The sequence below is a fragment of the Trichechus manatus genome, unplaced genomic scaffold (assembly GCF_000243295.1).
Source record: "Trichechus manatus latirostris isolate Lorelei unplaced genomic scaffold, TriManLat1.0 scaffold00030, whole genome shotgun sequence".
Taxonomy (NCBI): domain Eukaryota; kingdom Metazoa; phylum Chordata; class Mammalia; order Sirenia; family Trichechidae; genus Trichechus; species Trichechus manatus.
The window spans coordinates 16,494,934-16,520,047 of NW_004443966.1; the positions used below are offsets into that span (position 1 = coordinate 16,494,934).

At 39.1% G+C, this 25,114-nt stretch overlaps 2 protein-coding genes across 3 annotated transcripts in view; one reads left to right on the forward strand and one right to left on the reverse strand.

Moving 5' to 3' along the window:
• Window positions 1–3,453, reverse strand: part of THAP10 (THAP domain containing 10) — an 8,518-nt gene extending 5,065 nt beyond the window's left edge. The window contains 3 exon segments of the mRNA XM_023729865.1: window positions 2,690–2,748; window positions 2,751–3,177; window positions 3,430–3,453. Coding sequence (XP_023585633.1) covers window positions 2,690–2,748; window positions 2,751–3,177; window positions 3,430–3,453 — 510 coding nt within the window.
• LRRC49 (leucine rich repeat containing 49) overlaps window positions 3,403–25,114 on the forward strand; it is a 200,047-nt gene continuing 178,335 nt past the window's right edge. Inside the window, exons 1-7 of one of the 2 annotated variants that reach the window (XM_023729769.1) lie at window positions 3,403–3,773; window positions 4,399–4,455; window positions 6,372–6,459; window positions 11,031–11,228; window positions 11,635–11,737; window positions 15,311–15,514; window positions 24,048–24,114. In XM_023729769.1, the coding sequence (XP_023585537.1) occupies window positions 3,726–3,773; window positions 4,399–4,455; window positions 6,372–6,459; window positions 11,031–11,228; window positions 11,635–11,737; window positions 15,311–15,514; window positions 24,048–24,114 (765 nt within the window). In that variant the 5' untranslated portion in view covers window positions 3,403–3,725. The remainder of the gene's footprint in view (window positions 3,774–4,398; window positions 4,456–6,371; window positions 6,460–11,030; window positions 11,229–11,634; window positions 11,738–15,310; window positions 15,515–24,047; window positions 24,115–25,114) is intronic. The other variant, XM_023729768.1, reaches the window with a different exon arrangement.

Sequence of the window (25,114 nt, forward strand, 5' to 3'; positions counted from 1 at the left end):
TAGTGTCTTAATCCAATCTCTTTTGAGCTATAAAAGAGAGAAGTGAGCAGAGACACATGGGAACCTCATACTACCAAGAAAGCAGTGCCAGGAGCAGAGCACATCCTTTGGACCTGAGGTTCCTGCGCAGAGAAGCTCCCAGACCAAGGGAAGACTGATGACACAGACCTTCCTCCAGAGCTGACAGAGAAAGCATTCTCTTGGAGCTGATGCCCTGATTTGGACTTGCACCCTACTGGACTGTGAGAGAATAAACTTCTCTCTGTTAAAGCCATCCACTTGTGGTATTTCTGTTGGAGCAGCACTAGATGACTAAGGCAGACAGGGAACAGTCATACTTATATTTACCTATATATTGTACCAAGCACCTGGAACTGTGTCTGCAATCGGTCTTCAATTAATGTAGAATGACTAGAAATTTGATTTTTAGTCAGTTGGTCCTGGGATTGGAAAGAAAAACATTGAGTAGGGGAAGGAGTAACAAGTGGCACAAGCGAACTTTGTTAGCAATGTTATTGGGGTTACCAATTCAGATCAGGCTAAAAATGGACTGCTATCAACTCTAAATTATTTTTTTACCTTATATACTTTTAAAGGGACTTTTTATAGAACTCCCATATAGTGTTGTGATAACTCTGCAAGTATATTAAAGTAATATGGATTGTTAGAAATGGTGGCTGTATACTTTTAATTGGACAATAGATTTGGTATCTATTCTGGATTTCTCAACTGTTAGTCTTTGTTATATTATAAAATTTTGGGTTGTTTCACTAGTCAGGCTTTTCTTCTCCCAATTTTTGAGGAGATGGTATATGTAATTATGGGGAAGAAAAATGGGGTAGAGGTATGTGTGGTTCAGTATTTGCTTACTATAGGTTTACATTTATCTATTTATAGATATACACATGTGCTTGGGTGAAGAGTTTGGATAGGCATGGTTAGTGGATAGATGGTTCAAAGGAGAGGCAGATGTTTGCAGCTCAGTGAGAAAGGGAACTAATATAGAATTGAAAATTCCATTGTAAAAAAAAAAAAAAATTGTTCTTACACTCACTTATTCATTCCACAAATATTTATTGAACTCCTTAAACCTACAAAATATTGTTGTAGGCACTGGGGATATAACGGTAAACAAATCAGATATCCTCCCTGCTCTCATGGAGTTTACATTCTAGTGTATGAGATGAACATTAAACAAACCACGTAATTATTTCATGACAATGTTGGTGAGTGCTACTGAAGTAGGAGAAATGGGAGTATATAATTATGGGCTCAGGAGGGAAAGTTGTTGGAGCTGATTTTGAAAGGAAAAGAACTTAATGGGTGATGGTGGGGTAATGGGAAAAGCATAATACCATGATATTACACGGAACACCTGAGCAAAGGCTTGTTGGAAGGAAGGGTTATAGTATGTTCAAGACCTGAAAAGGTCAGCATGACTGGTGCCTAGTGAGCAACAGGGACAGTAATCTTGTATAGGACTGGTGTGGTAGGCAGGGGAAAGGGCATGTGGAGCCGTGCAGATGGTTAATAATTTTCTTGCTTATCCTAACAATTGCAGGATGCCATTAAAGGGTTTTAAGCACCCACCCCAATGCAGGTTTGTATAGCACAAACAGTAGTGTTCTGGTAATTAGACCTACAGCAAGGATTATAGGACTTTGAGGATATTATTAACCCTCTGAATTGGCTTCCTCATGCATAAATTGTGGGTTGGATTAGACTGCTCTAAGATTTCATTCAGCTCTAAAATTCTATTAATATACTGTTAGTATACTCAAATCCAAAATAAGTCAGTTGCAGGTCATTCAACTTCTTGGTGAACTCTTCCCATTTCCAGAAATAAACCTTTTATATCCTATTAAGAGCCGTAATTTAATCCACGTAATGGTGGTAGAGGGTCATCAGAAAAGAGGAAGACCCTCAATGAGGTGGATTGACATATTGGCTGCAACAATGTGTTTAAGCATGATTGTGAGGATGGCACAGGACTGGGCAGTGTTTCCCTCTGTTGTACACAGGGCCGCTATGAGTTGGAACTGACTTGACAGCACTTAACACCAATGGTGATAGGACTAAAGTTTGATTATCTCAAAGGCTTCGGAAGTTTTCTTTAAGATGAGAAGTGGAGAAGAAGGTAATAGGGACCTGCTGCAAAATAAGTGTAAGCAATACTCAACAGAATTACAAAAGTAGGCAGAAGAGGACACGGGTGAAATCAGTTCACTAGGAACATTTAACTTAAAGGCAGCTAGTGGTAGTCAAGAGGGAAGCTTAGGGGTGGGAAAACTTGTTTGTTTATTCAACACCTTCATCAGTAGCTCTGCAACCCCTTCCCTATTTTTGACATGTGTAATTGACGTTCCTTAAGCGTATGTAATATGTAAACAGAGTTTCAAACACCCCATTCCTTGAGATTTGGTGAAATTAAACCCTTTCTAATAAAAAGTCTGGAGCGCCGAGTGAAGATGACTCTGCTCTGAAGGACAACACTGAGTGTTTAGTTTCGGGGGAGGAGGAGGTGAAAGGAATTGACTGGGTCACTTAATTCCGAAGTCTTCACGCTAATTGGGATCTTGGAGATCACCTCAAAACCACAGTCATGAGAAATTTTACACACGAAAAAACAGACACCCTGGAGGTGAGGCTTAGAACCTAGTCCAAGGGTCCCTCCTGGCTCTCCCTTTACCTGTGAAGCGGCAGCCCGCTTCCCGGCCCGGAGGCGGAAACAGGAGGCTGGACCGGGGTAGCCTCAGAATGCCTGACTGCCTGGGGCTCTCCTCCCTTTTCGGGGCCGCCCGCTTGGTTTCCCTCTCTTTCCCCCTTAGGTGGAAGATGCAGGGTGGGCACCGCACCCGCCACGAGCCTCAGGCGCTGGGAGAAGCGCAGGTTCTTCCGGATAACTGAGGAGACGTCAAAACAGGACAGGGTAAAGTGGTCAGAGCAGATGACGGAACGGTCGTTGCTCCGGTACCCAGCGGCGTGGCGGCCCCGCACGAAGCGGTCCCACAGCAGCCGCACAGCCGGGTCCCTGGGGAAGCGAAGCAGCGACTTCCCAGCCTCGGTGGTGTTGCCGCAGTGGGGGGGCCACGCAGCTGGCCCGCAGGCTGCAGCCTCTAGTGCCGGGGAGCCGGGGTTCCCTGGCCCTTCGCACGCGGGCACGCTCCTTGCGGCGGCCTGGGCGGGGCGGGTACCCCATCACGCGTCGACTTCGGCCTTGTTTCCTCCCAGTAACTCCGGTCACCGGAAGTGCCGAACTGGGGCCCCAAATGGGAGGGTACCGGCTCTCTAATATCTTCCTCCTCCTACTCCCTACAATGCTCCCCCGAAAGCTCGTGGCCAGAAGCAGCGGGATACAAATTTCGCGCGGGCAGCCCTGAGGTGGGTCCTAAAGAGGAACGGACCGGAAGTGGTGGTTGTCATAGCTACCGATGTGGCCAGCCTCTTTCCCATCTTCTCCTCCTCCCAATACTCTTACTCTGTTATTATGAGGCCAGCAGAATAGAACGAGGAAGTGCTTATGCACCGAGCCCCCACAAATACAACCAGAAGCTACAACGACTGCATTGGCGGGTTGATTTGGGAGAGGACCAGACCGGAAATGGTAGTTTCCATGGTAACTCTTGAACGGGTTGCCTGGGAGATGACCCCTTTCGGTCTGTCTGAATCTCTGCTGTAGCGTCACCTCGAAGACAGATCTAACAGATTCTAAACTGTCTCCTGCCATGATTCCTGGGAAATACCGCTCTGTTTCTGGCCGGGCTACGAACAACGTAGGTTGGGCCTTCGTTTTCTCTTTTCTCCCATTCGTATAGTCCTTCCTGACTGGGGTCTTTGTCTCGGTGATGGACTCTATTATTGGGACACGGACCACTGGGTCTACTCAAGCTATTGTCTGATCGAGGCTAGAGGCTCCTGGACTGGCCCGAGGCATTTTTTTTTTTTTTTTGGTGGTGGCGGGGAGGGGCGGGTGTTATTTGATGGATATTCAAAGTCTTGTCCAGGATCTGGGCTCCCCAGAAGGTGGAGCTGGTCTGCTGTGAAAGGCTCAGATTCATTTAAACTCTTTACCTGTTCAATTGAGATTTATTTAGACGTGAAATGACAAGTGTGGAAAGCCTGACGTACTAAGAGGGTGAAATTACTGCCGACATTTGGCAAATGAATCAGAGTGAAACCTTTTCATTCTTAGTTGTGATTTTACTATTTGCGGCAAACGCTCAGAACGTGTTCATTTGCCAGAAACAAACAAAAAGCAAGCCTTGTTTTATTCTAATTCTTTGTTGTATCTTTAGCTGTACCATTTTTTCTTGGGGAAGATGTATGTATGTGTGTATATATTGTATGTATATATTTAAATTAAGAACAAATTTTTATAGTTTAATTTCTAAATTTCAGGTGAATTGTGGGCTTCATCTTGTTATTCAGACATCATCGCTTCCTGAAAAAAACAAAGTAAGACGAAGCCGACTTGTATTTAAATCAAAGATAAATTGTTTTCTAGCTACACAAATAGCAGCATGGTTTATAGAGCAGAGGCTGAACTAGACGTTTTAACTGTATTAACTCTACCCTCCAATGTAAAGCTAATTCTTATTTTCTGCTACATAAAGCCAAAATTAGCCCTCTTTTAAAAACGTAATCTTATTTCCTCAATTCCAAAAGGTTAAGTTTTTTGGCATTTAAACATTTCTGAAATCAGGACCCTTCTTACCATTGATGGTGCATCAGTTTAATCGGGATAGTTTTTTCTGAGCAGTGGGTAAAACGATGGTATATCTTACTACTGATGGCATCTTAGAATGGATAAAATGTGGTTCGGGGGCACATATCTACACGTTGTACTTAGAATCGGGAGAAAAAATAGGTGGGAATATATAAGGCTTAATGTTATTTAGAAGTGAAGATATGAACATGCGATTTTCTCTCCCAGACAATTTACCCATAATATCCCTGGCATTTCCAGAATTTCTGGCCTTTGAGATTTTGAAGTACACGTCTTTTTCTTCCTCTCTCTTCTCACCTCAGCAGTCAGATATACTTCCCACACGACCGTGTCCCCAGACATAACATGATTTTCCTCCTTTGACCAAGTCGGACTCCTCCACCTATCACAGTTTGGTTGTTTCCTAAAACATTGTTAAATAGATGTCACTGGGGAAACTCTAAAGTGAAGTTTACAGATAACAGCATGATTTGGGTAAGGAAGGGCATCGTTAGTCAAGCAAGTAGCAGTTGATACGTCATATATGCATGTGAACATGGCAGAAATTTGGAAAATAAATCATTTTGATCATTTTGAATCAGCAGCAGTTAGCCAGATTAATTGAAATATTCTTTCTGATAACTGCACATGGTGGATTCCCCCCGAGCTTCGCTAATTGATTTCCGCGGCCAAATCCTATTCTGCCATTACAGCATGTTTCTAGGAACTATTTGCCTCATCCAGAGTCTTTCCAAACCGTTCATTTGCCCTTATGTGGACATGCGTTCTGAGAAAATACCTTTAGTTCATAAGAATATAGTGCAAATAGTGTCATAATGTTTATGGTATGTGTGAACCAGGAGCATCATAATTCTTTTAAAATAGATATTGAGGGTTTTGTATATGTGTTTAATCATGAGAGGTTCTTTTGGTTTTGTTTTTCTCAATTTTCCTACCAGATAATTACTTATAATAAATTTAGTGGAAGCCCTTCCTAGAAAGTTTAAATATGCAACTTTATTATTATGGTTGGACCTTTAAAGGGATTCTAAAGATCAAAACAGAGTGATTTTTCAGCAGCATTTACTTCTTATTGTATGTTTTTGTTTTTTTGGAGGAAATGACTGTTTTAATCATTGCATTTGGGGTGATGGAGTGGGGCGATGGGAAGTGCCTCAGACTGGAGCATGCTTTCATCTGACTTAATGAAATTGACTCTAATTTTGTTTTGTGTGTAGTGAAATACACATAACTAAAGTGACCATTTTAGCTATTTTAAAGTGTACAATTCAGTGACGTTAAGTACATTCACAATGTTTTGCAACCATCACCACTACCTAGTTCCAGAACTTTTTCATCACCCCAAACAGAATCCCCCTACCCACTAAGCAGTCACTCCCCATTCCCTTGCTCCCCCCAGCTCCTGGCAACCACAAATCTACTTTCTGTCTCTATGGATTTGCCTAGTCTGGACATTTCGTATTAACTGAATCATACAACATGTGGCCTTTTGTGTCTGCCTTCTTTCACTTAGCAAAATGTTTTTAAGGTTTATCTATGTTGTAGCCTGTAACAGTTATTGTATATCCTATCAGTATCTTCATTACTTATTGTTAAATTTTTCTCCAAATATATTTTTTTCTTAAATAATTTTTTTTTTTTTTAGGTTGAATTCAAGCTAAATAAAGAAACATCATCATTTCCTGGTCGACTCTTACAACATGACCTTGAAAGAAACTACTCAAGTAGGCAAGGTATCGTCAATGGGTAGAGATCAGCTATGTTTTATCTTCTTTACATAACTTTAATTGTTTAATAATGTTGCATCACTAGATACAAACAAACTTGAATTGAAAATGAAGTGGTTCATTGCTTGCAAATTGGTTTAGGGATACATGACCTATTGTTTAAATCAGAATCGGCTTATATATACAGCATAGTAGATTATTTCCAATACAGAAAAAGCTGTTGCACTTTAGTTTTGGGTGGGCTATAGACTAGAGAATGGGAAAAGAATGTTCTAAATACTGTATTAGAACTTAAAAAAAAAGGCTAATTAATAAGTGTAAGAGTATGGGAAATACAGATCTTTAGGAAGTAAGGAAACAATGGACAGAAAAGTCAGGAGCAGAAAAGGAGCAATCTCTTTCCCTTACTCTGGCATATAATCATAGGTGCTTTATATCAAAAGTCTTTAATGTACCTCATCTGGAATTTTGCTATAAATACAGATTCTCAGTGCTTCCCTTCTCCTTTCCCTGTTCTGATTTTGTACGTCTTGGAAGAGTGCATGTTCACAGTGCCTCGAGTGATTATGATGGATGTGGTTTGGGTACCACATTTTGACAAGTATTTCCTTATACGATCTGATTATATTTTTGAAATACATTTTCAATTCAAAGAGAAATTTCCTTCAGCACATTTGAATCTTAGTTGGTTGCTAACAACTATTAATATCTGTAATGTCTAGTGTTAAGTCGTATGCAATCCTTATGTACAGTACTGTCCTTCCTCCTAGGAGTTTATTTGAAAGAGCTGCTTAGTGTAGGCCCCTCTGGATTGCTTATCTCATTACTGAGTGAATTTATGGCTATTTTGAATATTGGTTAGTTTCCCCCTTTTGTTACTTCTTGACCTTCCTCTTGAGACCATCTAATCTGGTAGATTTTTTCTCTTTCCTAAGCCCTACACACATGACATCAATTTAACTGAAGTTCCGCAATACGGGAAGCATCTGTCTTGCTTTCTTTGGTTCAGTGCAGTACATATTTATTGAGTGTGTGCTATGTGCCAGATGCTGTGTTAGCACATAGCTACAGATGTAAACCTGGAAATTCTCAACGAGGGTTTTTATGCTTGGGTTGTGAATTGCCTGCACATTTCTGATAATAATGTCTTGAAGTTTTTTTCTAAATAATGAAACAAACTGAAATACCTTTCCCAAGCTTCTCTTGAGTTAGCCTAGGCAGTTTCTATACAGATTTGTGGATGGCTGGCCAGGTAAATTTATTTAATGGCAAAATATCGCGAGCTATTTCCTAATGAGGAAATAGCATGAGACATTGAATTTTGAAAACTGAAAGTCAGAGATGAATAAAATCTTATATATAAATAATGACCCATAAAATACAAATTATTCTTTAGGGAAAAATAAACCTAATGAATTTTTAATGAAAGATTTTATTCAAAATAATTTTCTGTAATAGGCTACTCATTTGATAGGTCTTAAATGTGTACCTAGCTGTTTCCTAAAGGTGCTGCCTCCATAGTTCCAGGCAGTTTCATGCAAACAAGGCCACCCAGCTTAGAGCTGTTTTCTTGACTTTTGTACTCACAATTCTACCTTTAAAAGCATTAAACTTTGGAGAAATTAGAAGTAGCACTTTATCAGGAAAAGTTGGGGAACTTCTGTCTAATTAACTGCCTCCTGATGCCCAGTTGTTGTAACTAATTTCACCCCACTTCTTATTTTTCTTTATTTTTTCAAAACTAATCAAGCAAATTTAATAGCCTGTCAGCATAAATTAACCAATGTTACTCTCAGTCAAAAGTTAAAAAACCCGTGAATGTAATTAATGTTACTGAATTGTATACTTAAAGATGGTTAAAATGGCAAACTTTTTGTGATATATATTTTACCAAAATAAAATTTTTTTAAAAAAGTAAAGACATTTGATGTTTTAGTTACAGACTTGTTAGTCTAAAACTTTATATGTGATTTCTTTTAGGTTTTTGGAATATTATTCAGAGTTAACCCCTATGTCTTTGAGGTTTTATAAAAGCCAGAGATTCCAGGGGCTACTATACAGTAAAATCTCAATTAACTAGACCTTAATTGATTAAATCCCTTAATTAAGAATTTTTAAATGTATGTGTAGAGGGTAAGAGGCAGTGATTGGTTCTCAAGATGATGACAAATCATTGGAACATCTACAATCAGGATTTTGGTTACCAAAACAATCTTAAAGATGAGGCCAAGTGGACACACATATATGGCAGTGTACTTCATCCATCCATCCATCCATCCATCCATCCATCCACCCATCCACCCATCCACCCATCCACCCACCTACCTACCCACCCACCTGCCCATCCATACATCCATACTTCCACCTACCCGTTGGTCCACCTACCCGTCTGTATGTCCTTCTGTCTGTCCATCCAGTGCATCCATCCAACCATCCATCTACTTCTCTAGGATGTAGTGCTGTGAACATTCTTACTGAATGTTGACTTTATGGCTCTTTGAGATCCTAATTATGAAATAATTCGTTCAGCATTCTTATATTAAAGTTCAAGAATTTATTATTTTCTTTTTTAATAGAAATAACACACAAAGTAGATTTCCAATTAACTTAGTAAACTGGAAAATCAATTAATTAATCTACTGATTGCCTACTGAATTTAGATTCTACTAAGAATACAAAGAATATAAAATCAGGTCCATCTCTTAAGGAGCTTATAAATCTAACTGGGAAGACAAGGGCTACATATCTGGTAGGTTAAATAGTGATATAAGAAAAATCAATAACAGAAGAAATATTTCAATTAAAACTTTGCCACATAGTAGCATAGTTTGTGTGGAATGTCCCATTGTGCCTCAGATCCTTCTAGCTCCCAGTCATTTAGAGGGTCTTGTTTGTGGATTTTAAGGCCTTTCTCCTTTATCATTCTTGTCTCTTGCTGTTTATTGTAAGGCATATATCACGCTGATAATGATAGTAAGCTGATCATGCTGATAGAAATTTTGACTTCTGATGTAATTGGAGTTGAAAAGTGTAAGGATAACATTCTTTTTTTGACTGAGTGTAAATGAAGGTACATCCCTCAAGGGGCTTATAAATTTAATTGGGAGGACAAGGGCTACATATCTAGTAAGTTAATTACTACCTCTGCTTCTCAAGCCTTAAATCTTTAAATCCCAAGTTTAAATCTGCCTCTTAAATTGAGGATTGGCTTGAAGCCTGAAAAAAAAAAAAATTGCATAAACCCTAACTCTCATGCTAACAAGAGAAATCTAGGTGTCTGTTGCTTGGAGTTTTTTCTTTTTTGTCTTTAACTGACCACTTTGCTCCAGTTAATTCTTCCACTGTTTTTTATTTGTTTGTTTTTGTTTTTTTTAACCATATGACTTTGGATTTCCAAATCAGTTTACTGAATCATGGTTGCTTGGATGTCCTGCTGTCAGCCTATCATGTCACAAGACCAGCTCTATTAGTGAACTTCATGTCACTTCTGAATGTTTATACTTTAGAACTTCACTATTAGTTATCTTGATATTTCATGACTTTCAGAGAAGTGGGATATGAGCATGGATTATTTTGTTCAAAAAGCTAGGTATGAGATGTTTGGGTTTATGCTTTGCCTACCTGAAGGAGCTAGCAAGTACCACTGCTTTACAATTCTTTAATACTATCTGTATGGATCTTAATGAAGCCCTGGTGGCGCAGTGGTTAAGAACTTGGCTGCTAACCAAAAAGTCCACAGTTTGAATCCACCAGCCGCTGCTTGGAAGCCAGGGTCACTGTGAGTCGGAATCAACTCAACGGCAGTGGGTGTTTTATATGGATCTTGATTTTAAGTTGTTATCATATTGGCTGATGACCTCCCAAGAGGTATGTTAGGTTCCTGGATTTGGTTTTCCTTTTATAGGTCAGTTTAGGCAGAATCGTTGGTAATCTTAGGTTCTGTTGGACTGCTTATACTTCTCTTCAAGTACTTCAACATCAATTGCTGCTTTCAGTAAATTTTTTCCGTATATTAGAGGAAAATACAGAAGATTTCCTCTGATATTCAAACTGTCACCTTTGACTCATTACTTAAATCTTATTTCATTTCTGGAACTTCCCAGCATCTCTTCTTGGCCATTCTGCATTCTTCTAGTGCTTTAGAATATATCTTAATATTCACCTCCCCCAAAGCCCATCTAAAGCTACCTCTATTAAGTGAAAAACAATCAGGTACACTTATGTATAGATATATAAATAGGTGTTCTTTTTTATTCCACATTTTGGGCATGTTGGTGTATTCAGTTTATTAATTTGGTATGTATTTGTCTGCACTACATTGAAAGCTACTTAATGGCAGGGACACCATCTAACCAACAGCCCACAAACCTCATGAGGGTGCCATATACCCTGCAAACCCTAGCTACAAGTGTGCTAGGTTTATTGGCATCTACCTTTGGTCTCTTTACAATATTCTCTACTAATAATAGCTGCACATACAAAGAAAAAGTCACGATACACAAAACTACTTTCATGTATTTCCTGTAGCAAAATCATGTATTATCTAGCTTTGTGATAAACTTTTTGATATTTTGAAGGAGATGGAAGAGTAATAAGTCCTTCGCCTCGTAATAAATCATCATGCATCTCATCCACAACAAACGTGACAGAACTATGTGGTCTGGAAATGAAAACTGCCATGAGCTCCTTATCAGCATTTGGAGATTCTTCCACTCAGACACCTTCAAAGTCCAGAATGCGGCAGGGCTGTCATAGTGCTGGCCCAAATGTTTCTGGTAATGAGGGGCTATCATCTTAGTTACAAGGGAGTTAAAATTTAGTATTAGGAGTCAGGCTTAAAAGGGTTAAAGATAGTACTAGAGTATTCTATACTTTCAACCAATCTGTAAGGCAAGGGAAAAATTATTTGGCATACACAGAACACATCATTTAGTTTTGAGGAAGAAAGCAACAAACTCAAATTCGTAATTAATTTCAAATATGTAGAGCTATGGAGACACATGTGGTCTCCATGAGTCGGAATCCACTCCACGGCACTAACAGCAACAACAACAACATGGAAACTATACTTTCCAGAAAAGATATTTGTAGGTGCCAATGTTCTCCAGATATAACGTGACTTTAGTTTCAAGAGTTGTAAGCTTTTTCGTAATCAAGTAATTTGTATATCATTTTCAATAGGTGATCATATTAATTTGGTGAGCTCATCAATGCCATCATTTCCCATTCTCCAGCGTTCTTCTGAAGAGAAAATTCTTTACTCAGACAGGTTGACCCTAGAAAGGTGAGGACAATTTATTTTATTTTATTTTATTTGGAATAGATAATACATAGACATGATAAAAGATTTGAAAGGTACCAAAGTCTCCGTCCCTCCTGTTCCGCAGCTACCCAGTTCTCCTATCTAGATATAATCAGTGTTACCAATTTTTTGTTCATTCCTTCAAAGGTATGGCAAGGAATTTTATATCTATATAATGTAAAATATCTTGACTATATTCCAAAAGAGTGCTATAGCAATTTTAAAATATGACATGGATAAAAATGGATTTTAGGATAGAAAAAACTTGTAGTCTTCACACAGGCCTACTGGACTCTATCCAATCTAGCTCCCTGTTACCTCACTTGCCTCGTCTCTTCCTGCACATTCCTTCACTCACTTTGCTCCAGCCACACTTATTTCCTTGCTGTTCCTTGAATACACCACGCATGCTTACACGTCAGGACTTTTTTTGCAACTGCAGTTCCCTCTGCCTGGAGTGCTGTTCCACCACATACCTGTAGGCTCACTCCCTTACCTCCTTCAGGTCTTTACTCAAAGGTTGTCATCTCAGGGATGACCTTCCCTGGCTAACCTCTTCAAAATTGCAACCCTTCCACCTTGACAGCCCCCAGCCCCCTTCCCTGCTTTATTTTTCTTCTTAGCACATATCACTCTCTTAACATGAAATATTTTCCATATCATGGTTACTGTCTGTTTCTTCCCACTAGAATTTAAGCTCCACGAGCACAGGGATTTTTGTGCAGTTTGTATCCCCAGCATCTAGAGCAGAGCCTGGTACAGAACAGGCTCTCAATAAAAACTTTTGAATGAAAGACTATATTTAGGACTTGATCCCCATCTTTACACCTAGGAAGATATCAGCAATAGGATGTTGGGTGAAGAAACGTAACTCCTACTTTAGTGGTATAACCAGCAGAGAAAACATCTCTGCTGGGCATACCTTTAGCTTAGCAGTGCACACCTGACAGCAAATGTCATGGACCATTTTTGTTTGTAGCCGGGAAAAAGACTCTGGAGGGTAGAGCATGTTTTGTAGGCAGAGTAACACTTGAGGGCAGTATTTGTCCTGGCATCTTTGCAGTATTATTGGTTTTTGAGATTCTAATGCTGTCTAATGTTTATAACTTTCATGCTGTTTTAATGTTTTGAGGGATTTTTTGGTAATTCTTACCTCAATCTTTAAAACTCCAGCCAAGAATAGTACCTCAACCCTTCAGTTTCATGTTTCCTGACACTAACAGGGGCCAGTATTTGTAAGACTGTGACATTACAGGTTATGCTCTTCTGTTACAGCTTGGGGTGACTCAGGTAATTGTGAAGACAGGTCCTTGGCAGCATGGGCCTCTGAGGTAGAGAAGCAAACTTTGATTAGATGAAGACTTGCTTACCGAGGAAAGTCAGGACCAAGGGAACTGACTCAGCTTTGAAGGCTGGTTATAAAATGGCAGGATCACAAAGATGTCATAAGTTGGGCATAATTTGATCAGTACCAGCATGTCCAGTCAAGAGAGCTGGGACAGCAGCAAGGAACTCAGATATCATTATTTGAGAGCCAGTAGGTGATGGCTAATGATTTTCAAAGGCAGATCTGTTATGCTATGCAGCTTCTTAGCCAGGAGACTGAGGGAACAAGAGTAGAATCCAGCCCTGAGATGAAATACTTGGAACAGCTAGGCTCTGACTGTTCTGGGAGCTAGGGTAGCCTGGAGTACAGAAAGGCAGTCTGTCAGCCCTGAGAAGGAAATACAGAGGCTAAAGCATAGTCCAATAGAGCTGTCAGTAATGGGATAGGAGGTGTAGCAGCTCAAGGGTTTTGTAGGCATAACGAACTCCTTTGGGGGACACGGGGTCATTGGTTTTTCTGTTTGTTTGTTTGCTTGTTTTGATGGAGTGGCAGGGGCTCGTGGGGTTAAGGAATGTACAAGTGAGCCTTGGAGTTAGGACTTAGCCACTGCGTGGGGAATCTAAAAAAGTGAATTTATTTCAAGTTACAGCAACTTATGTAAGGGGTGGTGGTGTCAGATTATTTATTTTCCTGTCTCAGTGAGGACTGATTCAAGAATTAGATGAACTAGAAGTTAGGAGATATCAGTAGCTTTAACTATAAGAAATAGAGGAAGAGTAAAGCAGAAAAAAATGAGATAATTGAAGGCTTTTGCTAAGCTGATGCACAAAGATAAATTTTAAAGTGGAATACTAATCATTTCTTGATTAATAATTTATAAACTAGACGTACTAAATGTGGTAGTATAATTAAATGCGTTAAATGTATTCTAAATACTAAGCACAAAGTGAGGAACCCTGGTGGTGCAGTGGTTAAGTGCTCGGCTGCTAACTGAGACATTGGCAGTTCAAACCCACCCAGCAACTCCGAGGGAGAAAAGACCTGGTGATCTCCTCCCATAAAGATTACAACCCAGAAACTAGAAAACCCTGTGGGGCAGTTCTATTCTGTCATGTAGGGTTGCTGTGAGTGGGAATCGCCACAGTGGCACGTAACAACAGCAAGAAGCACAAAGTGAAACCAATTGTTTCAGGGTCATATCTTCGTCAACCATTAATGTTCAGGTGTTTCCTTCTGTTAATAAGGAGGATTCTGATCACTTCCGTCGTTTCACTTATGCCTATAACACAGATTTCTTTTCTGTAAAGATTACATTAACTTGATTTTTACTGAAAGGAAACATTTCTAATAAACCTCCCTATTAGAGTTGTTCACACTGATCCATAGAGCTGGATTATCCTCCTTGGAAACTCTCAGAGTAGAATCACTCAGCACCTCCTGTCTGGCTGTGTTATTATACCTGTAGAATTCTTAAAGGACCCTGCACATATTTACCTCACATGTAATACTTTATAACTTTTTCCATAATAGAGGCTTACCTGTTTTAAATACAGCTAAGGGCATATATTGTTAGAGTTTCATCCTATCTTGTAGCACTCTAAATGTTCTGCAAAGTTCAAAGTTATTGTTAACCATGTAAACATATGCTTAAAATCTAAGCTTCTGAGAAAATGTTCACAAAGGACCACCTTACCATTAATGGATTTCAGGATGAAAATGTTTTCATCAAAGTGAATTGTAGATGGCTGCGTTCGTTGTTCTCCCTAAGATATCATCCAACTCAGAGTCTGTGAACCTATAAGAGATCTTTTTATGCAATTTTTGCTCAGATGTCTGGGAAGTCTTTACATCATTGGATTGATGCCAAAGGCATTTCTCTGGTTATTTTGGCGTGATTTTTTCACCTATCTAAACCTCTATTGTAGAAGCAATTACTTTGAGTGTTTTCTGATGTTAAGTCAGTTTTATGTGAAATAATTAATATTGGAGATTTTTTAATGTAATAAGCTTTTAGACTTAATTTTAATATTACCTTTGTAAAAGTCAGTTGGATTTTATATGAATGATTTACAAATAGATATAGGATGCTTAGTTCAAGGGGGCTGAATTGGCAGGACTCAGCATTTTCTTCTCAGAGTGTGGGAACACAAAGATACTAATAATAATATTTGTAGGAGGAGGCAGGCTGCCAAATGAGAGCCTTATGAACTTTTTAACATCTTTTCTAGGCAAAAGCTGACAGTATGTCCTATCATCGATGGGGAAGAACACCTTCGTTTGTTGAACTTTCAACACAATTTTATAACTCGGATCCAAAATATTTCTAATCTGCAGAGGCTAATATTCTTGGATTTATATGATAACCAGATTGAAGAAATTAGTGGGCTTTCAACTCTGAGATCCCTCCGTGTCCTTCTTTTGGGGAAGAACAGGTAATCTTTGTAGAGCAGGTTTTTCTTGTTGCCTAATATACTTAGGACTAATGGTGAGTCCTGTAGTGTTCAGAAATGAATAATACTTATGAAACTAATATAATGCAATTTTTGAAAGGTTAATGGAATGAATTAAGATATTGTCATAATTTGTTTCATGAGATTCAATCTGACAATTAGTCAAACAAAATAGTATTTAATTGTTTTATTATTTCCAAGGCTTTCCAGTGCCATACATTATACGGAAGTAAATAGCAGACTTTACCCTTAACTTTATGCTTTCTTTGGCCATATTTTAAGTATGTGTATTCACTTTAGGCTTATGTGTTTCACTTGTAATTCTTCTCAGTGCTTGACTGAGGATAGACACTCACTATTTTATGATTGATTTTCAGATTGTCAAAAAATACAGTTGATTGATTTGTATTCAGATGGCAGTTCCAGTACTATATTCTATATGAACTTCCCCAGCTCCTTATACTGCTCTGTTAAGTAGTACACAATTCCTTCACGACTTTTCTGTTCATCCTGTTTTGCTGCATAGCTTTTGCAATGCCTACAAATAAAATGATTTTTGTACTGTAGAATTCTGAAGTCTGGGTACGGCGTTATACCCGGGCTGGGTACTCCCCACCTCTTTTGTTTCTCTGCAGCATGAATCTTGGGTTACCTTTTTATTCCCACTACCCAATGATAATATGTTTTTTCCAAAATCACATTCCACAGTTCTAGGCTTTTGTCTGTTCTCTGTGGTTTCTCTGAAAGTTCCCACCACTATAGTTTTATCATGTACAATTTGTTCAAGTGTTAAAATTAAGCGTTACGGTATTATGAGGGAATTTGGAGGAATTTTAGAGTCGTAGAGTATTAGAACTTGAAGTGACCTCAGAGATCAGCTCTTTGATTTTACAGATGAAGAAATGGACCTGGAGAGGTAAAGTGACTTTTGAAAGACTGGCTATGTACAAACTATATATAATAATAGGGCGGTGCCACCAGAGCAGTTCCCTGAGTGAAGTGGAGAGTACAGTTAGCTTTGCATACATTTAAGGCATTCCCTTCTAGGTGCTCCCTGTTATCTCTCCCCAGAGAGTTCTTTTCTAGTTCCTGATCCTTGGAGTTACTGATATATTTGTCTAGCTTAAGCAATTTATGCCCTCCTTTTGGTCCTTGAGTAAGATGTTTTCCATTGATATTTTTAATCTTGTCTGGTTTAACGTAATATCTAAGAGCTGCTCCTGGTTCCTACCCACTTAAATCATCTGTACATCTCCTCTATCTTCCATTTCCTGCTTTTCAGCTTCTTTGGCTTCTCAGAAATAACCTTTTAACATTTTTTATAATTTGTGCCTTGAAGACACTTTTTTAAGGTCATATTTTACTTTATTGTTCACATAAAAATAACTTTTAGACAGTTTTGGAACTGTTAGTAGTCTTGAATCAAAAAGAAAATGAGTCAGAAGACAATGTTCCACACTCTCCCAAATTGCATATTTCTAAAGTGTCAGTAAAAGGCAAATCTGACCTGTAAAGCTTATGCCAGGTGTTCTCTAGCTGGGCTGGCTTTGTCCTGGCAAGGGGCCTGTGAGCCAAACCTATCCAGAGGCACTTCCCTAATGAGCATTAGGCAAAGCTGGCAGAGAATGCTGGAGAAGAGGAGGGCACATCTGCCTATCTCCTGTGTTTGTTTTGGATGACCTGTTGCCCCCTACTGGTCAAGTCCAGATGTTTTCTCCCTCCCACATTGCAAAGCCCTGCACCATCTTTTAGTCCAAGGCAGTGAAACCATATATAGAAATCCGGGGCAACCACGTGCCTCTAGGTTCAGGCAGCTTCAACAAAGATTTCTGTTCAGATGCTAGAAAGACCCCTGCTTAGATTCTGTACGTGAAGTTTACACTGCTGCCAAAGAACTCTCAGCCTCTCTACCACTTTGCTGTTGAAATTCTTGCTCTCTGAATCCCCTGCCTTTGATGCCTCCTGCTTATCCTCACTGAGATCCTCTGGTGCACTCATGAACAGGCTAATGAGTAGAACCTCTCTGCATTTTCTCCTGATCACCCAGTGCTGCAGATACAGAACCTGGGATTCCCTATTCCTTTCCTTTTGAGTCCTTTTAAGTTTTCCCACATAAGGATTTATCTCTGTTAACTACAAAGCTCAGTGTGTACAGGGCCTGTAGTGGTGTCCTTATCCTGGCATCGGTAGCATAACATGGCCTGCAGAGACAGGCTGTGATACATCCCTGGAGGTCTGTAGCTGCTGAGGTGGTGGGTGAGCTGGTCTTTTTCTAGTTTCAGTTTTTGTTCAGTGGGAGAACAAACTTTTTTTTTTTTAAAAAGCCTTTTAGTTCACATTGGTGTTAATAAAAATCTTCAACTATTATGGGAGTAGACTAGGATTCTGAAAATTCATTGCATCAGTAGTTAATCTAACCGGTGGCCTCCTAGGTCAACTGATCCTTCATTTGCCTCTGAATTCCTTAGGATTGGATCACTCTTCTGGCATTTCAGGTGCTGGAAGGGGTATGGGGGAGAGAATTTATGGCAAAGGCAATTCATGAGAACAAGACAGCAAAACATTGGATTGGTCTTGGGTTTAACTAAATAAGCAATTTGCCTTTTATTCTTTCTGTTCACCTGGGCATTCCGAATCTGAAGTGAGAGCCATAAAGCCACTACATGTTAAAGCTGAAAGTGCTTGAAGTCACACCGGCTAGGGAGTGAGTATGTGACGCCCTGTTGGAATTCTGAAAGAAGACGTGTTTGGATGTGAAGGTTTCTGTGATCGAAGTGCCTTAAAGATTCTCAGGGTTTCTGATAGGTACAGAAGCAGACTATGTAGATCCTCCAAATCAGAACTTAGGGCTGAGATAATCTCCATTATCCGTGCTATATAATTTTCAGAATGTTAAAAATATAATTTTCAAACAAATAGTGATCACAGGTCAAAGTTTTTATCAACTCAATAACGAGGGAACCAGCAGGATGACAAATCAGGTTTAAAGGCGGATAAGAAAAGGTGATTATATAGTCAGAGAAAAACAAGAAACACTGGAATGAGATTGTTAGATTAGATGCAAAATGGGTTCATGTCCTACAAAGCAGTGAAATTATAACCCTTGGGGTTATCATTCCTATTGGACAGAAATAAATTACATTTTTACCTGACAAAAATTTTGGTGACATCTCATCAGTTTTCTACAAGTTAGTATTTAACTTTACAGAGTCTGGGCCCTAACTGGAGCCCTGGTGGTACGGTGGTTAAGAGCTCAGGCTGCTAACCAAAAGGTCGGCAGTTTGAATCCACCAGCCACTCTTTGGAAACCCTCTGGGGCAGTTCTACTCTGTCCTGTGGCGTCGCTATGAGTTGGAATTGACTCGACAGCAATGGGTTTGATTTTTGGCTGTATATGTGTGTGTATATATATACATATATATATAATCTTTTCGTATTTGTTAGATATTTATATTTTCATTTTTTTGCTATGATAATGTTATGATGAATATTATTGTTCATAAATAGACTGCATTTCTTGTTATTTCCTAAGAATACGCTTTAGTCTTTTCTGTAAAGCAGGTGAGTTCACTCTCTTAAAGCTCATGTGAGAAGAGAATTGAGGTTGATGAGGAAGAAGGTCTATATTCTAGGGCAGTAGTTCTCGAAATGTGATCTCTAGACCATCAACATCAGCATCACCCAGAAACTTGTTAGAAATACAGATTTCTGGGCCCCATCCCAGAAACTCTGGGAGTGAGGCTCAACAATCTGTGTTTCAACAAATCCTCCAGGGTTCTGCACACAGAAGTTTGAGAACCATTGTTCTAGGGAATGTGAGCTTGGGAGTATATAAGAATTAAATAATACTTCACCCCCACTAGGATGGTTATTATAAAAAAAACCCCAGAAAATAGCAAGTGTTGGTGAAGAAATTGGAATCCTCGCCCATTGTTGGTGGGAATGTTAAATGGTACAGCCATTGTGGACAAAGGTTTGGTAGTTTCTCAGAAAAGTTAAACATAGAATTAGCATATGACTAGGCAGTTCTACTCCTGGGTGTATACCCCAAAGAACTGAAAGCAGGGATTCAAACAGATACTTGTACACCAATGTTCATTGCAGCATAATTCACAATAGCCAAAAGGTGAAAACAAACCAAGTGTCCATCAACAGATGAATGGATAGACAAAATGTGGTATATACATACAGTGGAATGTTATTCCGCCATAAAGAGAAATGAAGATCTGATATATGCTATGACGTGGATGAACTTTGAAAACATTATGATGAGTGAAATAAGACAACAAAGGACGAATATTGTATGTTTCCACTTATATGAATGTCTAGAATAAGCAAATGCATAGTGACAGAAAGAGGTCACCAGGGGCTAGAGGGAAAGGGGAATTGGGGAGTTATTGCTTAATTGGTACAGAGTTTCCGTTTGGGATTATGAAAGAATTTTGGAAATAAAATAGTGGTGATGGTTGCACAACATTGTGAATGTACTTAATGCCATTGAATTGCACACTTAAAAATGATTAAAAGGCCAAATTTTGTGTCATATATATTTTACCAAAATAAAAATAATTGAATAAAAGCTTTCTCTAATGGCTGTGAGGTCAGATTGATGTTAGAAAGTATGACTTTGTCTGAAGCCATATTATTAGGATACTGTATTTTCTTCCAACTGTTCTGGGTGTCTCAAGAACCAAGCTGGCAGAAGAGTAACTCTGTTGAAAGTTTTGTCTGTTTTCCTAACTGGGTTGGCTATTAGTTTGGCTACTAGTGAGGTTTAAGTAGTAGATACGATAGTAGTAAATGTATGGCTCTGGAAGAAGGGTAATGAAAGATTTCACTGAGTCCAGAAGGATGCTAATGGTTTAGATGAAGTGAATAGGAATGTTCAGGAGTGTTCCTAGGAAAAGAACAGCCAGCTGATGGTATGAGAGAGGTCACTGATAAAGAAGTTGAGGTCATAAGGGAGAGAGGAAGAACAACAAGCACTATATGCTAATACATGGTGAGTGTCCAATGAATATTTTTATAAATTAAACTGGGTTGAATTGCTTTGTGGTGTTCTAATTCTGAATTTGGCAATGATGTAAGATGGCTGAGTTCACATGGCGATAGATATTCATGAAGTTTAAGTTTGAAATATCATTGCAGGGTGATTAGCATATATATGAAGTTTTGAGGGATGATCAAGACTCTGGAAACATTTGGGAAGGTTAAAATGATTCTTTGAGACAGTTAACAGTGACATCAGAAACAGTGATCGGCAGATAGTGATAAAGATGGGTGGCATGAACTCCACTTTTATCCTTTTTTGCCATTGCCCTCTTCCCCCTTCTGCATATGGGAGTAGGAGAAAGTGGGATCTCTAGGAGGGAGAACAATAAAAGTTATGTGTTTTTTGTTTTCTTTTCTGTTAGAAGAATCCAGTTGGAAGCAGCTGAGGTAGGAGATTTTGGAGAGGTAAGCTAGGCATGGAACATATAAATGAGGGAGACAATGAGTTAGGCTCTAATTGTTAGCTTATTTAAGAGGAGCATTTAGAGAGAGTATTGTGTCTGTGTGTGTTTGTTTTTTTTATAGCAAAGTTATAGCTTCTCACGAGATGGTAAATAAAAAATTCCAGATACATATTAAAGCGTTTCATAAACTAAGCAGGTCCAGAAGAAAGCATTTAGGTGATTTCTAATTTATCTCTGTGACAAATAATCCTGTTATAAATACCCTTGTATGTAAAATTCATCCATTTAGCTAGTTTACTCATTAATTCATTAAATATTTATTGGGTGCCTGCTTCGTGGCAGGCATTGTTGTGGGTGCTGGGGATAGAAAGAGAAAATGTCAAAGTTTCTGCCCACTTGAAGCTCACGTTTTGGTTTGGGGAGAGATATTATAAAAGAGTAAATATGTAAATAATATAAATTTAGGCAATGATAAATGCTGTGAAGTCAATTAAAACGGAGTTAAGAGAAATAGATAGTAATGGGAGCAGGAAGGCAAAGCTATTTAGATAGGGTCATCTAGAAAGGCCTCTCTCAGAAGATTTTTTTTAAAATTTTTTATTGTGCTTCAAGTGAAAGTTTGCAATTCAAGTCAGTTTCTCATACAAAAACTTATATACACATTGCTATATGACCCTAGTTGCTCTCCCTATACTGTGATAGCATACTCCTCCCTTCCACGCCAGATTTCCCATGTCCATTTAACCAGCTCCTGACCCTCTCTGCCTTCTCATCTCACATCCAGATAGGAGCTACCCATTTAGTCTTATGTATCTACTTGAGCTAAGAAACACACTCCTGACGAGTATCACTTTATGTCCCACAGTCCAGTCTAATCTTTGTCTGAAGAGTTGCCCCTGGAATGGTTTCAGCTCTGGGCCAACAGAGAATCCGGGGGCCATGTCTTCCCGGGGTCCCTCCAGTCTCAGTCAAACCATTAAGTCTGGTCTTTTTACTAGAATTTGAGTTTTGTACCCCATTTTTCTCCTGCTCTGTCAAGGACTCTCTGTTGTGTTCCCTGTCAGGACGGCCATTGGTGGTAGCCAGGTACCATGTAGTTCTTCTGGTCTCAGGCTGATGAAGTCTCTGGTTTATGTGGCCCTTTCTGTCTCTTGGACTAATATTTTCCTTGTGTCTTTGGTGTTCTTCATTCTCCTTTACTCCAGGTGGGTTGGGACCAATTGATGCATCTTAGAGGCCACTGGCTAGCTTTTAAGATCCCAGATGCCACTCACCAAAGTGGGATGCAGAACATTTTCTTAATAAACTTTGTTATGCCAATTGACCTAGATGTCCCCTGAAAGCTGGGTCCCCAGACCCCCGCCCCTGCTACTCTGTCCTTCAAAATGTTAACTATTATCAGGAAACTTCTTAGCTTTTGGTTTAGTCCAGTTGTGTTGACTTCCCTGTAGCGTGTGTTGTCCTTCCCTTCACCTAAGATAATTCTTGTCCACTATCTAGTTAGTGAATACCCCTCTCCCTCCTTCCCCACCCTTGTAACCATCAAAGAATGTTTCCTTTTTTGTTTAAACCTTTTCTTGAGTTCTTATAATAGTGGTCTTATACAATATTTGTCCGTTTGTGACTGACTAAATTCACTCAGCATAATGCCTTCCAAATTCCTCCACGTTATACAATGTTTCACGGATTCATGCTTTTTATCATTGCGTGGTATTCTATTATGTGAATATACCATAATTTGTTTATCCATTCGTCTGTTAATGGGCACCTAGGGTTGTTTCCATCTTTTTGCTATTGTGAACAGTGCTGCAGTGAACATGGGTGCGCATGTATCTATTCATGTGACAGCTCTTCCTTCTCTAGGATATATTCCAAGGAGCGGGATTGCTGGATCATATGGTACGTCTATTTCTAGCTTTTTAAGGAAGCGCCAGATTGATTTCCAAAGTGGTTGTACCATTTCACATTCCCACCAACAGCGTGTAAGCGTTCCAGTCTCTCTACAACCTCCCCAACATTTATTATTTTGTGTTTTTTGGATTAATGCTAGTGTTGTTGGGGTGAGATGGTATCTCATTGTAGTTTTGATTTGCTTTTCTCTAATGGCTAATGATCGTGAGCATTTCCTCATGTGTCTGTTAGCCACCTGAATGTCTTCTTTGGTGAGGTGCCTGTTCATATCCTTTGACCATTTTTAATTGGGTTATTTGTCTTTTTTTTGTTGGGGTTTCGCAGTGTCTTGTAGATTTTAGAGATTAGATGCTGATTGGATTTGTTGTAGCCAAGAATTTTTTCCTAGTCTGCAGGTTGTCTTTTTACTCTTTTTTTTTTTTTTTTTTAATTCTTTTGGTGAAGTCTGTTGATGAGCGTAAGTGTTTGATTTTTAGGAGCTCCAAGTTATCTAGTTTCTCTTTTGGGTTTGTGCATTGTTACTTTTGAGAAGATTTTTAAGTGTAGACCTGAATAATGTGAAGGCTTGCACCATCTGAAGATTTGGTAGGAAGAACATAAGGCAGAAGAAACAGCAATGGTAAACACCTTGAGGCAGAAATGAACTTGTCAGCTGGTGGTAGGAGATAAGGCTGGAGAAAAAAATCACCAGCCTGATGGTTTAGGGCCTCTTAGGGAAGGTAAGCAGTTTGGGTTGTATCCTAAGATGAAAGGAACCACCTTGAGTAAGTAGCTTGTCCTAAACCTTAAAAGTAGAATTGCTCTCTTTTAAGCATAAGACTTTTATGCTATCATTGGGATATTTTCCAACCAGTGGGACGCCATTGTTAAAATTATAATTAAGTCAACGGGAAATTTGTTTTTGTTTTAAAAAGTTTATAAAATGAGCATATGTTAAAATGAGTTTCACCTTAGCATGTTTTGATTTACTGATTAAAAAAAAAACAAAAACTCGTTGCCGTTGAGTCGATTCCAACTCACAGTGACCCTATAGGACAGAGTAGAACTTTTGGTTAGCGGTCAAACTCTTAACCATTGTGCCACCAGGGCTCCTAGATGTGATATATCTATATTTTTACTCTACTTACTCTGATTATTTTGATTTCCAGAATTAGAAAAATCTCAAATCTGGAGAATCTAAAAAACTTGGATGTCTTAGACCTTCATGGAAACCAGGTATTGTAAAACCCTTTCATTTCTTTCTTATTGAAAAACAGTCCAGGAAATTTTGTATTGCAACATTTTTAAGAATTATATATGTGTTAATTTTTCAAGAGTTATTTTACCAATTCACTGTAACTTCTAAGGTATTAAGGCTAGCTATATAAAATTTGGTAACTCCTGAGCAGTAAATGACAACTAAAATTTACAATTCTCGTAGTTAAAACAATTTTGTTTGTTTTTTTTGCAAGTGCTCAATGGATTCTTCTTTTTTATTGTACTTTAGATGAAAGTTTACAGAACAAACTAGCTTCTCGTTAAACAATTAACATACATATTGTTTTATGACATTGGTTACCAACCCCACGACATGTCAGCAGTCTCCCTTCTCAACCTAGGTTCCCCATTACCAGCTTTCCTGTCTCTTCCTGCCTTCTCTTCCTTGCCCCTGGGCTGGTGTGCCTATTTAGTCTCATTTTGTTTTATGCGCCTAATCTTTGACTGAAGGGTGAATCTCAGGAGTAACTTCATTACTGAGCTGAAAAGTCATCTAAGAGCCGTACTCTTGGGGTTTCTCCAGTCTCTGTCAGACCAGTAAGTCTGGTTTTCTTTTTTTTTTTTGAGTTAGAATTTTCTACATTTTTCTCCAGCTCTGTCTGGGACCCTCTATTGTGATCCGTCAGAGCAGTAGGTGGTGGTAGCCGGGCACCATCTAGTTGTGCTGGACTCAAGTCTGGTGGAGGCTGTGGTAGTTGTGGACCATTAATCCTTTAGACTAATCTTTCCCTTGTGTCTTTGGTTTTCTTCATTTTCCCTTGCTCCAAACGGGGTGACACCAGTGAAGTATCTTAGATGGCCTCTCACAAGATTTTAAGACCCCAGACGCTACTCACCAAAGTAGAATGTAGAACATTTTCTTTATAAAGTATGTTATGCCAGTTGAACTAGATGTTCCCAGAGACCATGGTCCCCAGAGCCCTCAGCCTAGTAATTTGGTACCTCAGGGAGTTTGGAT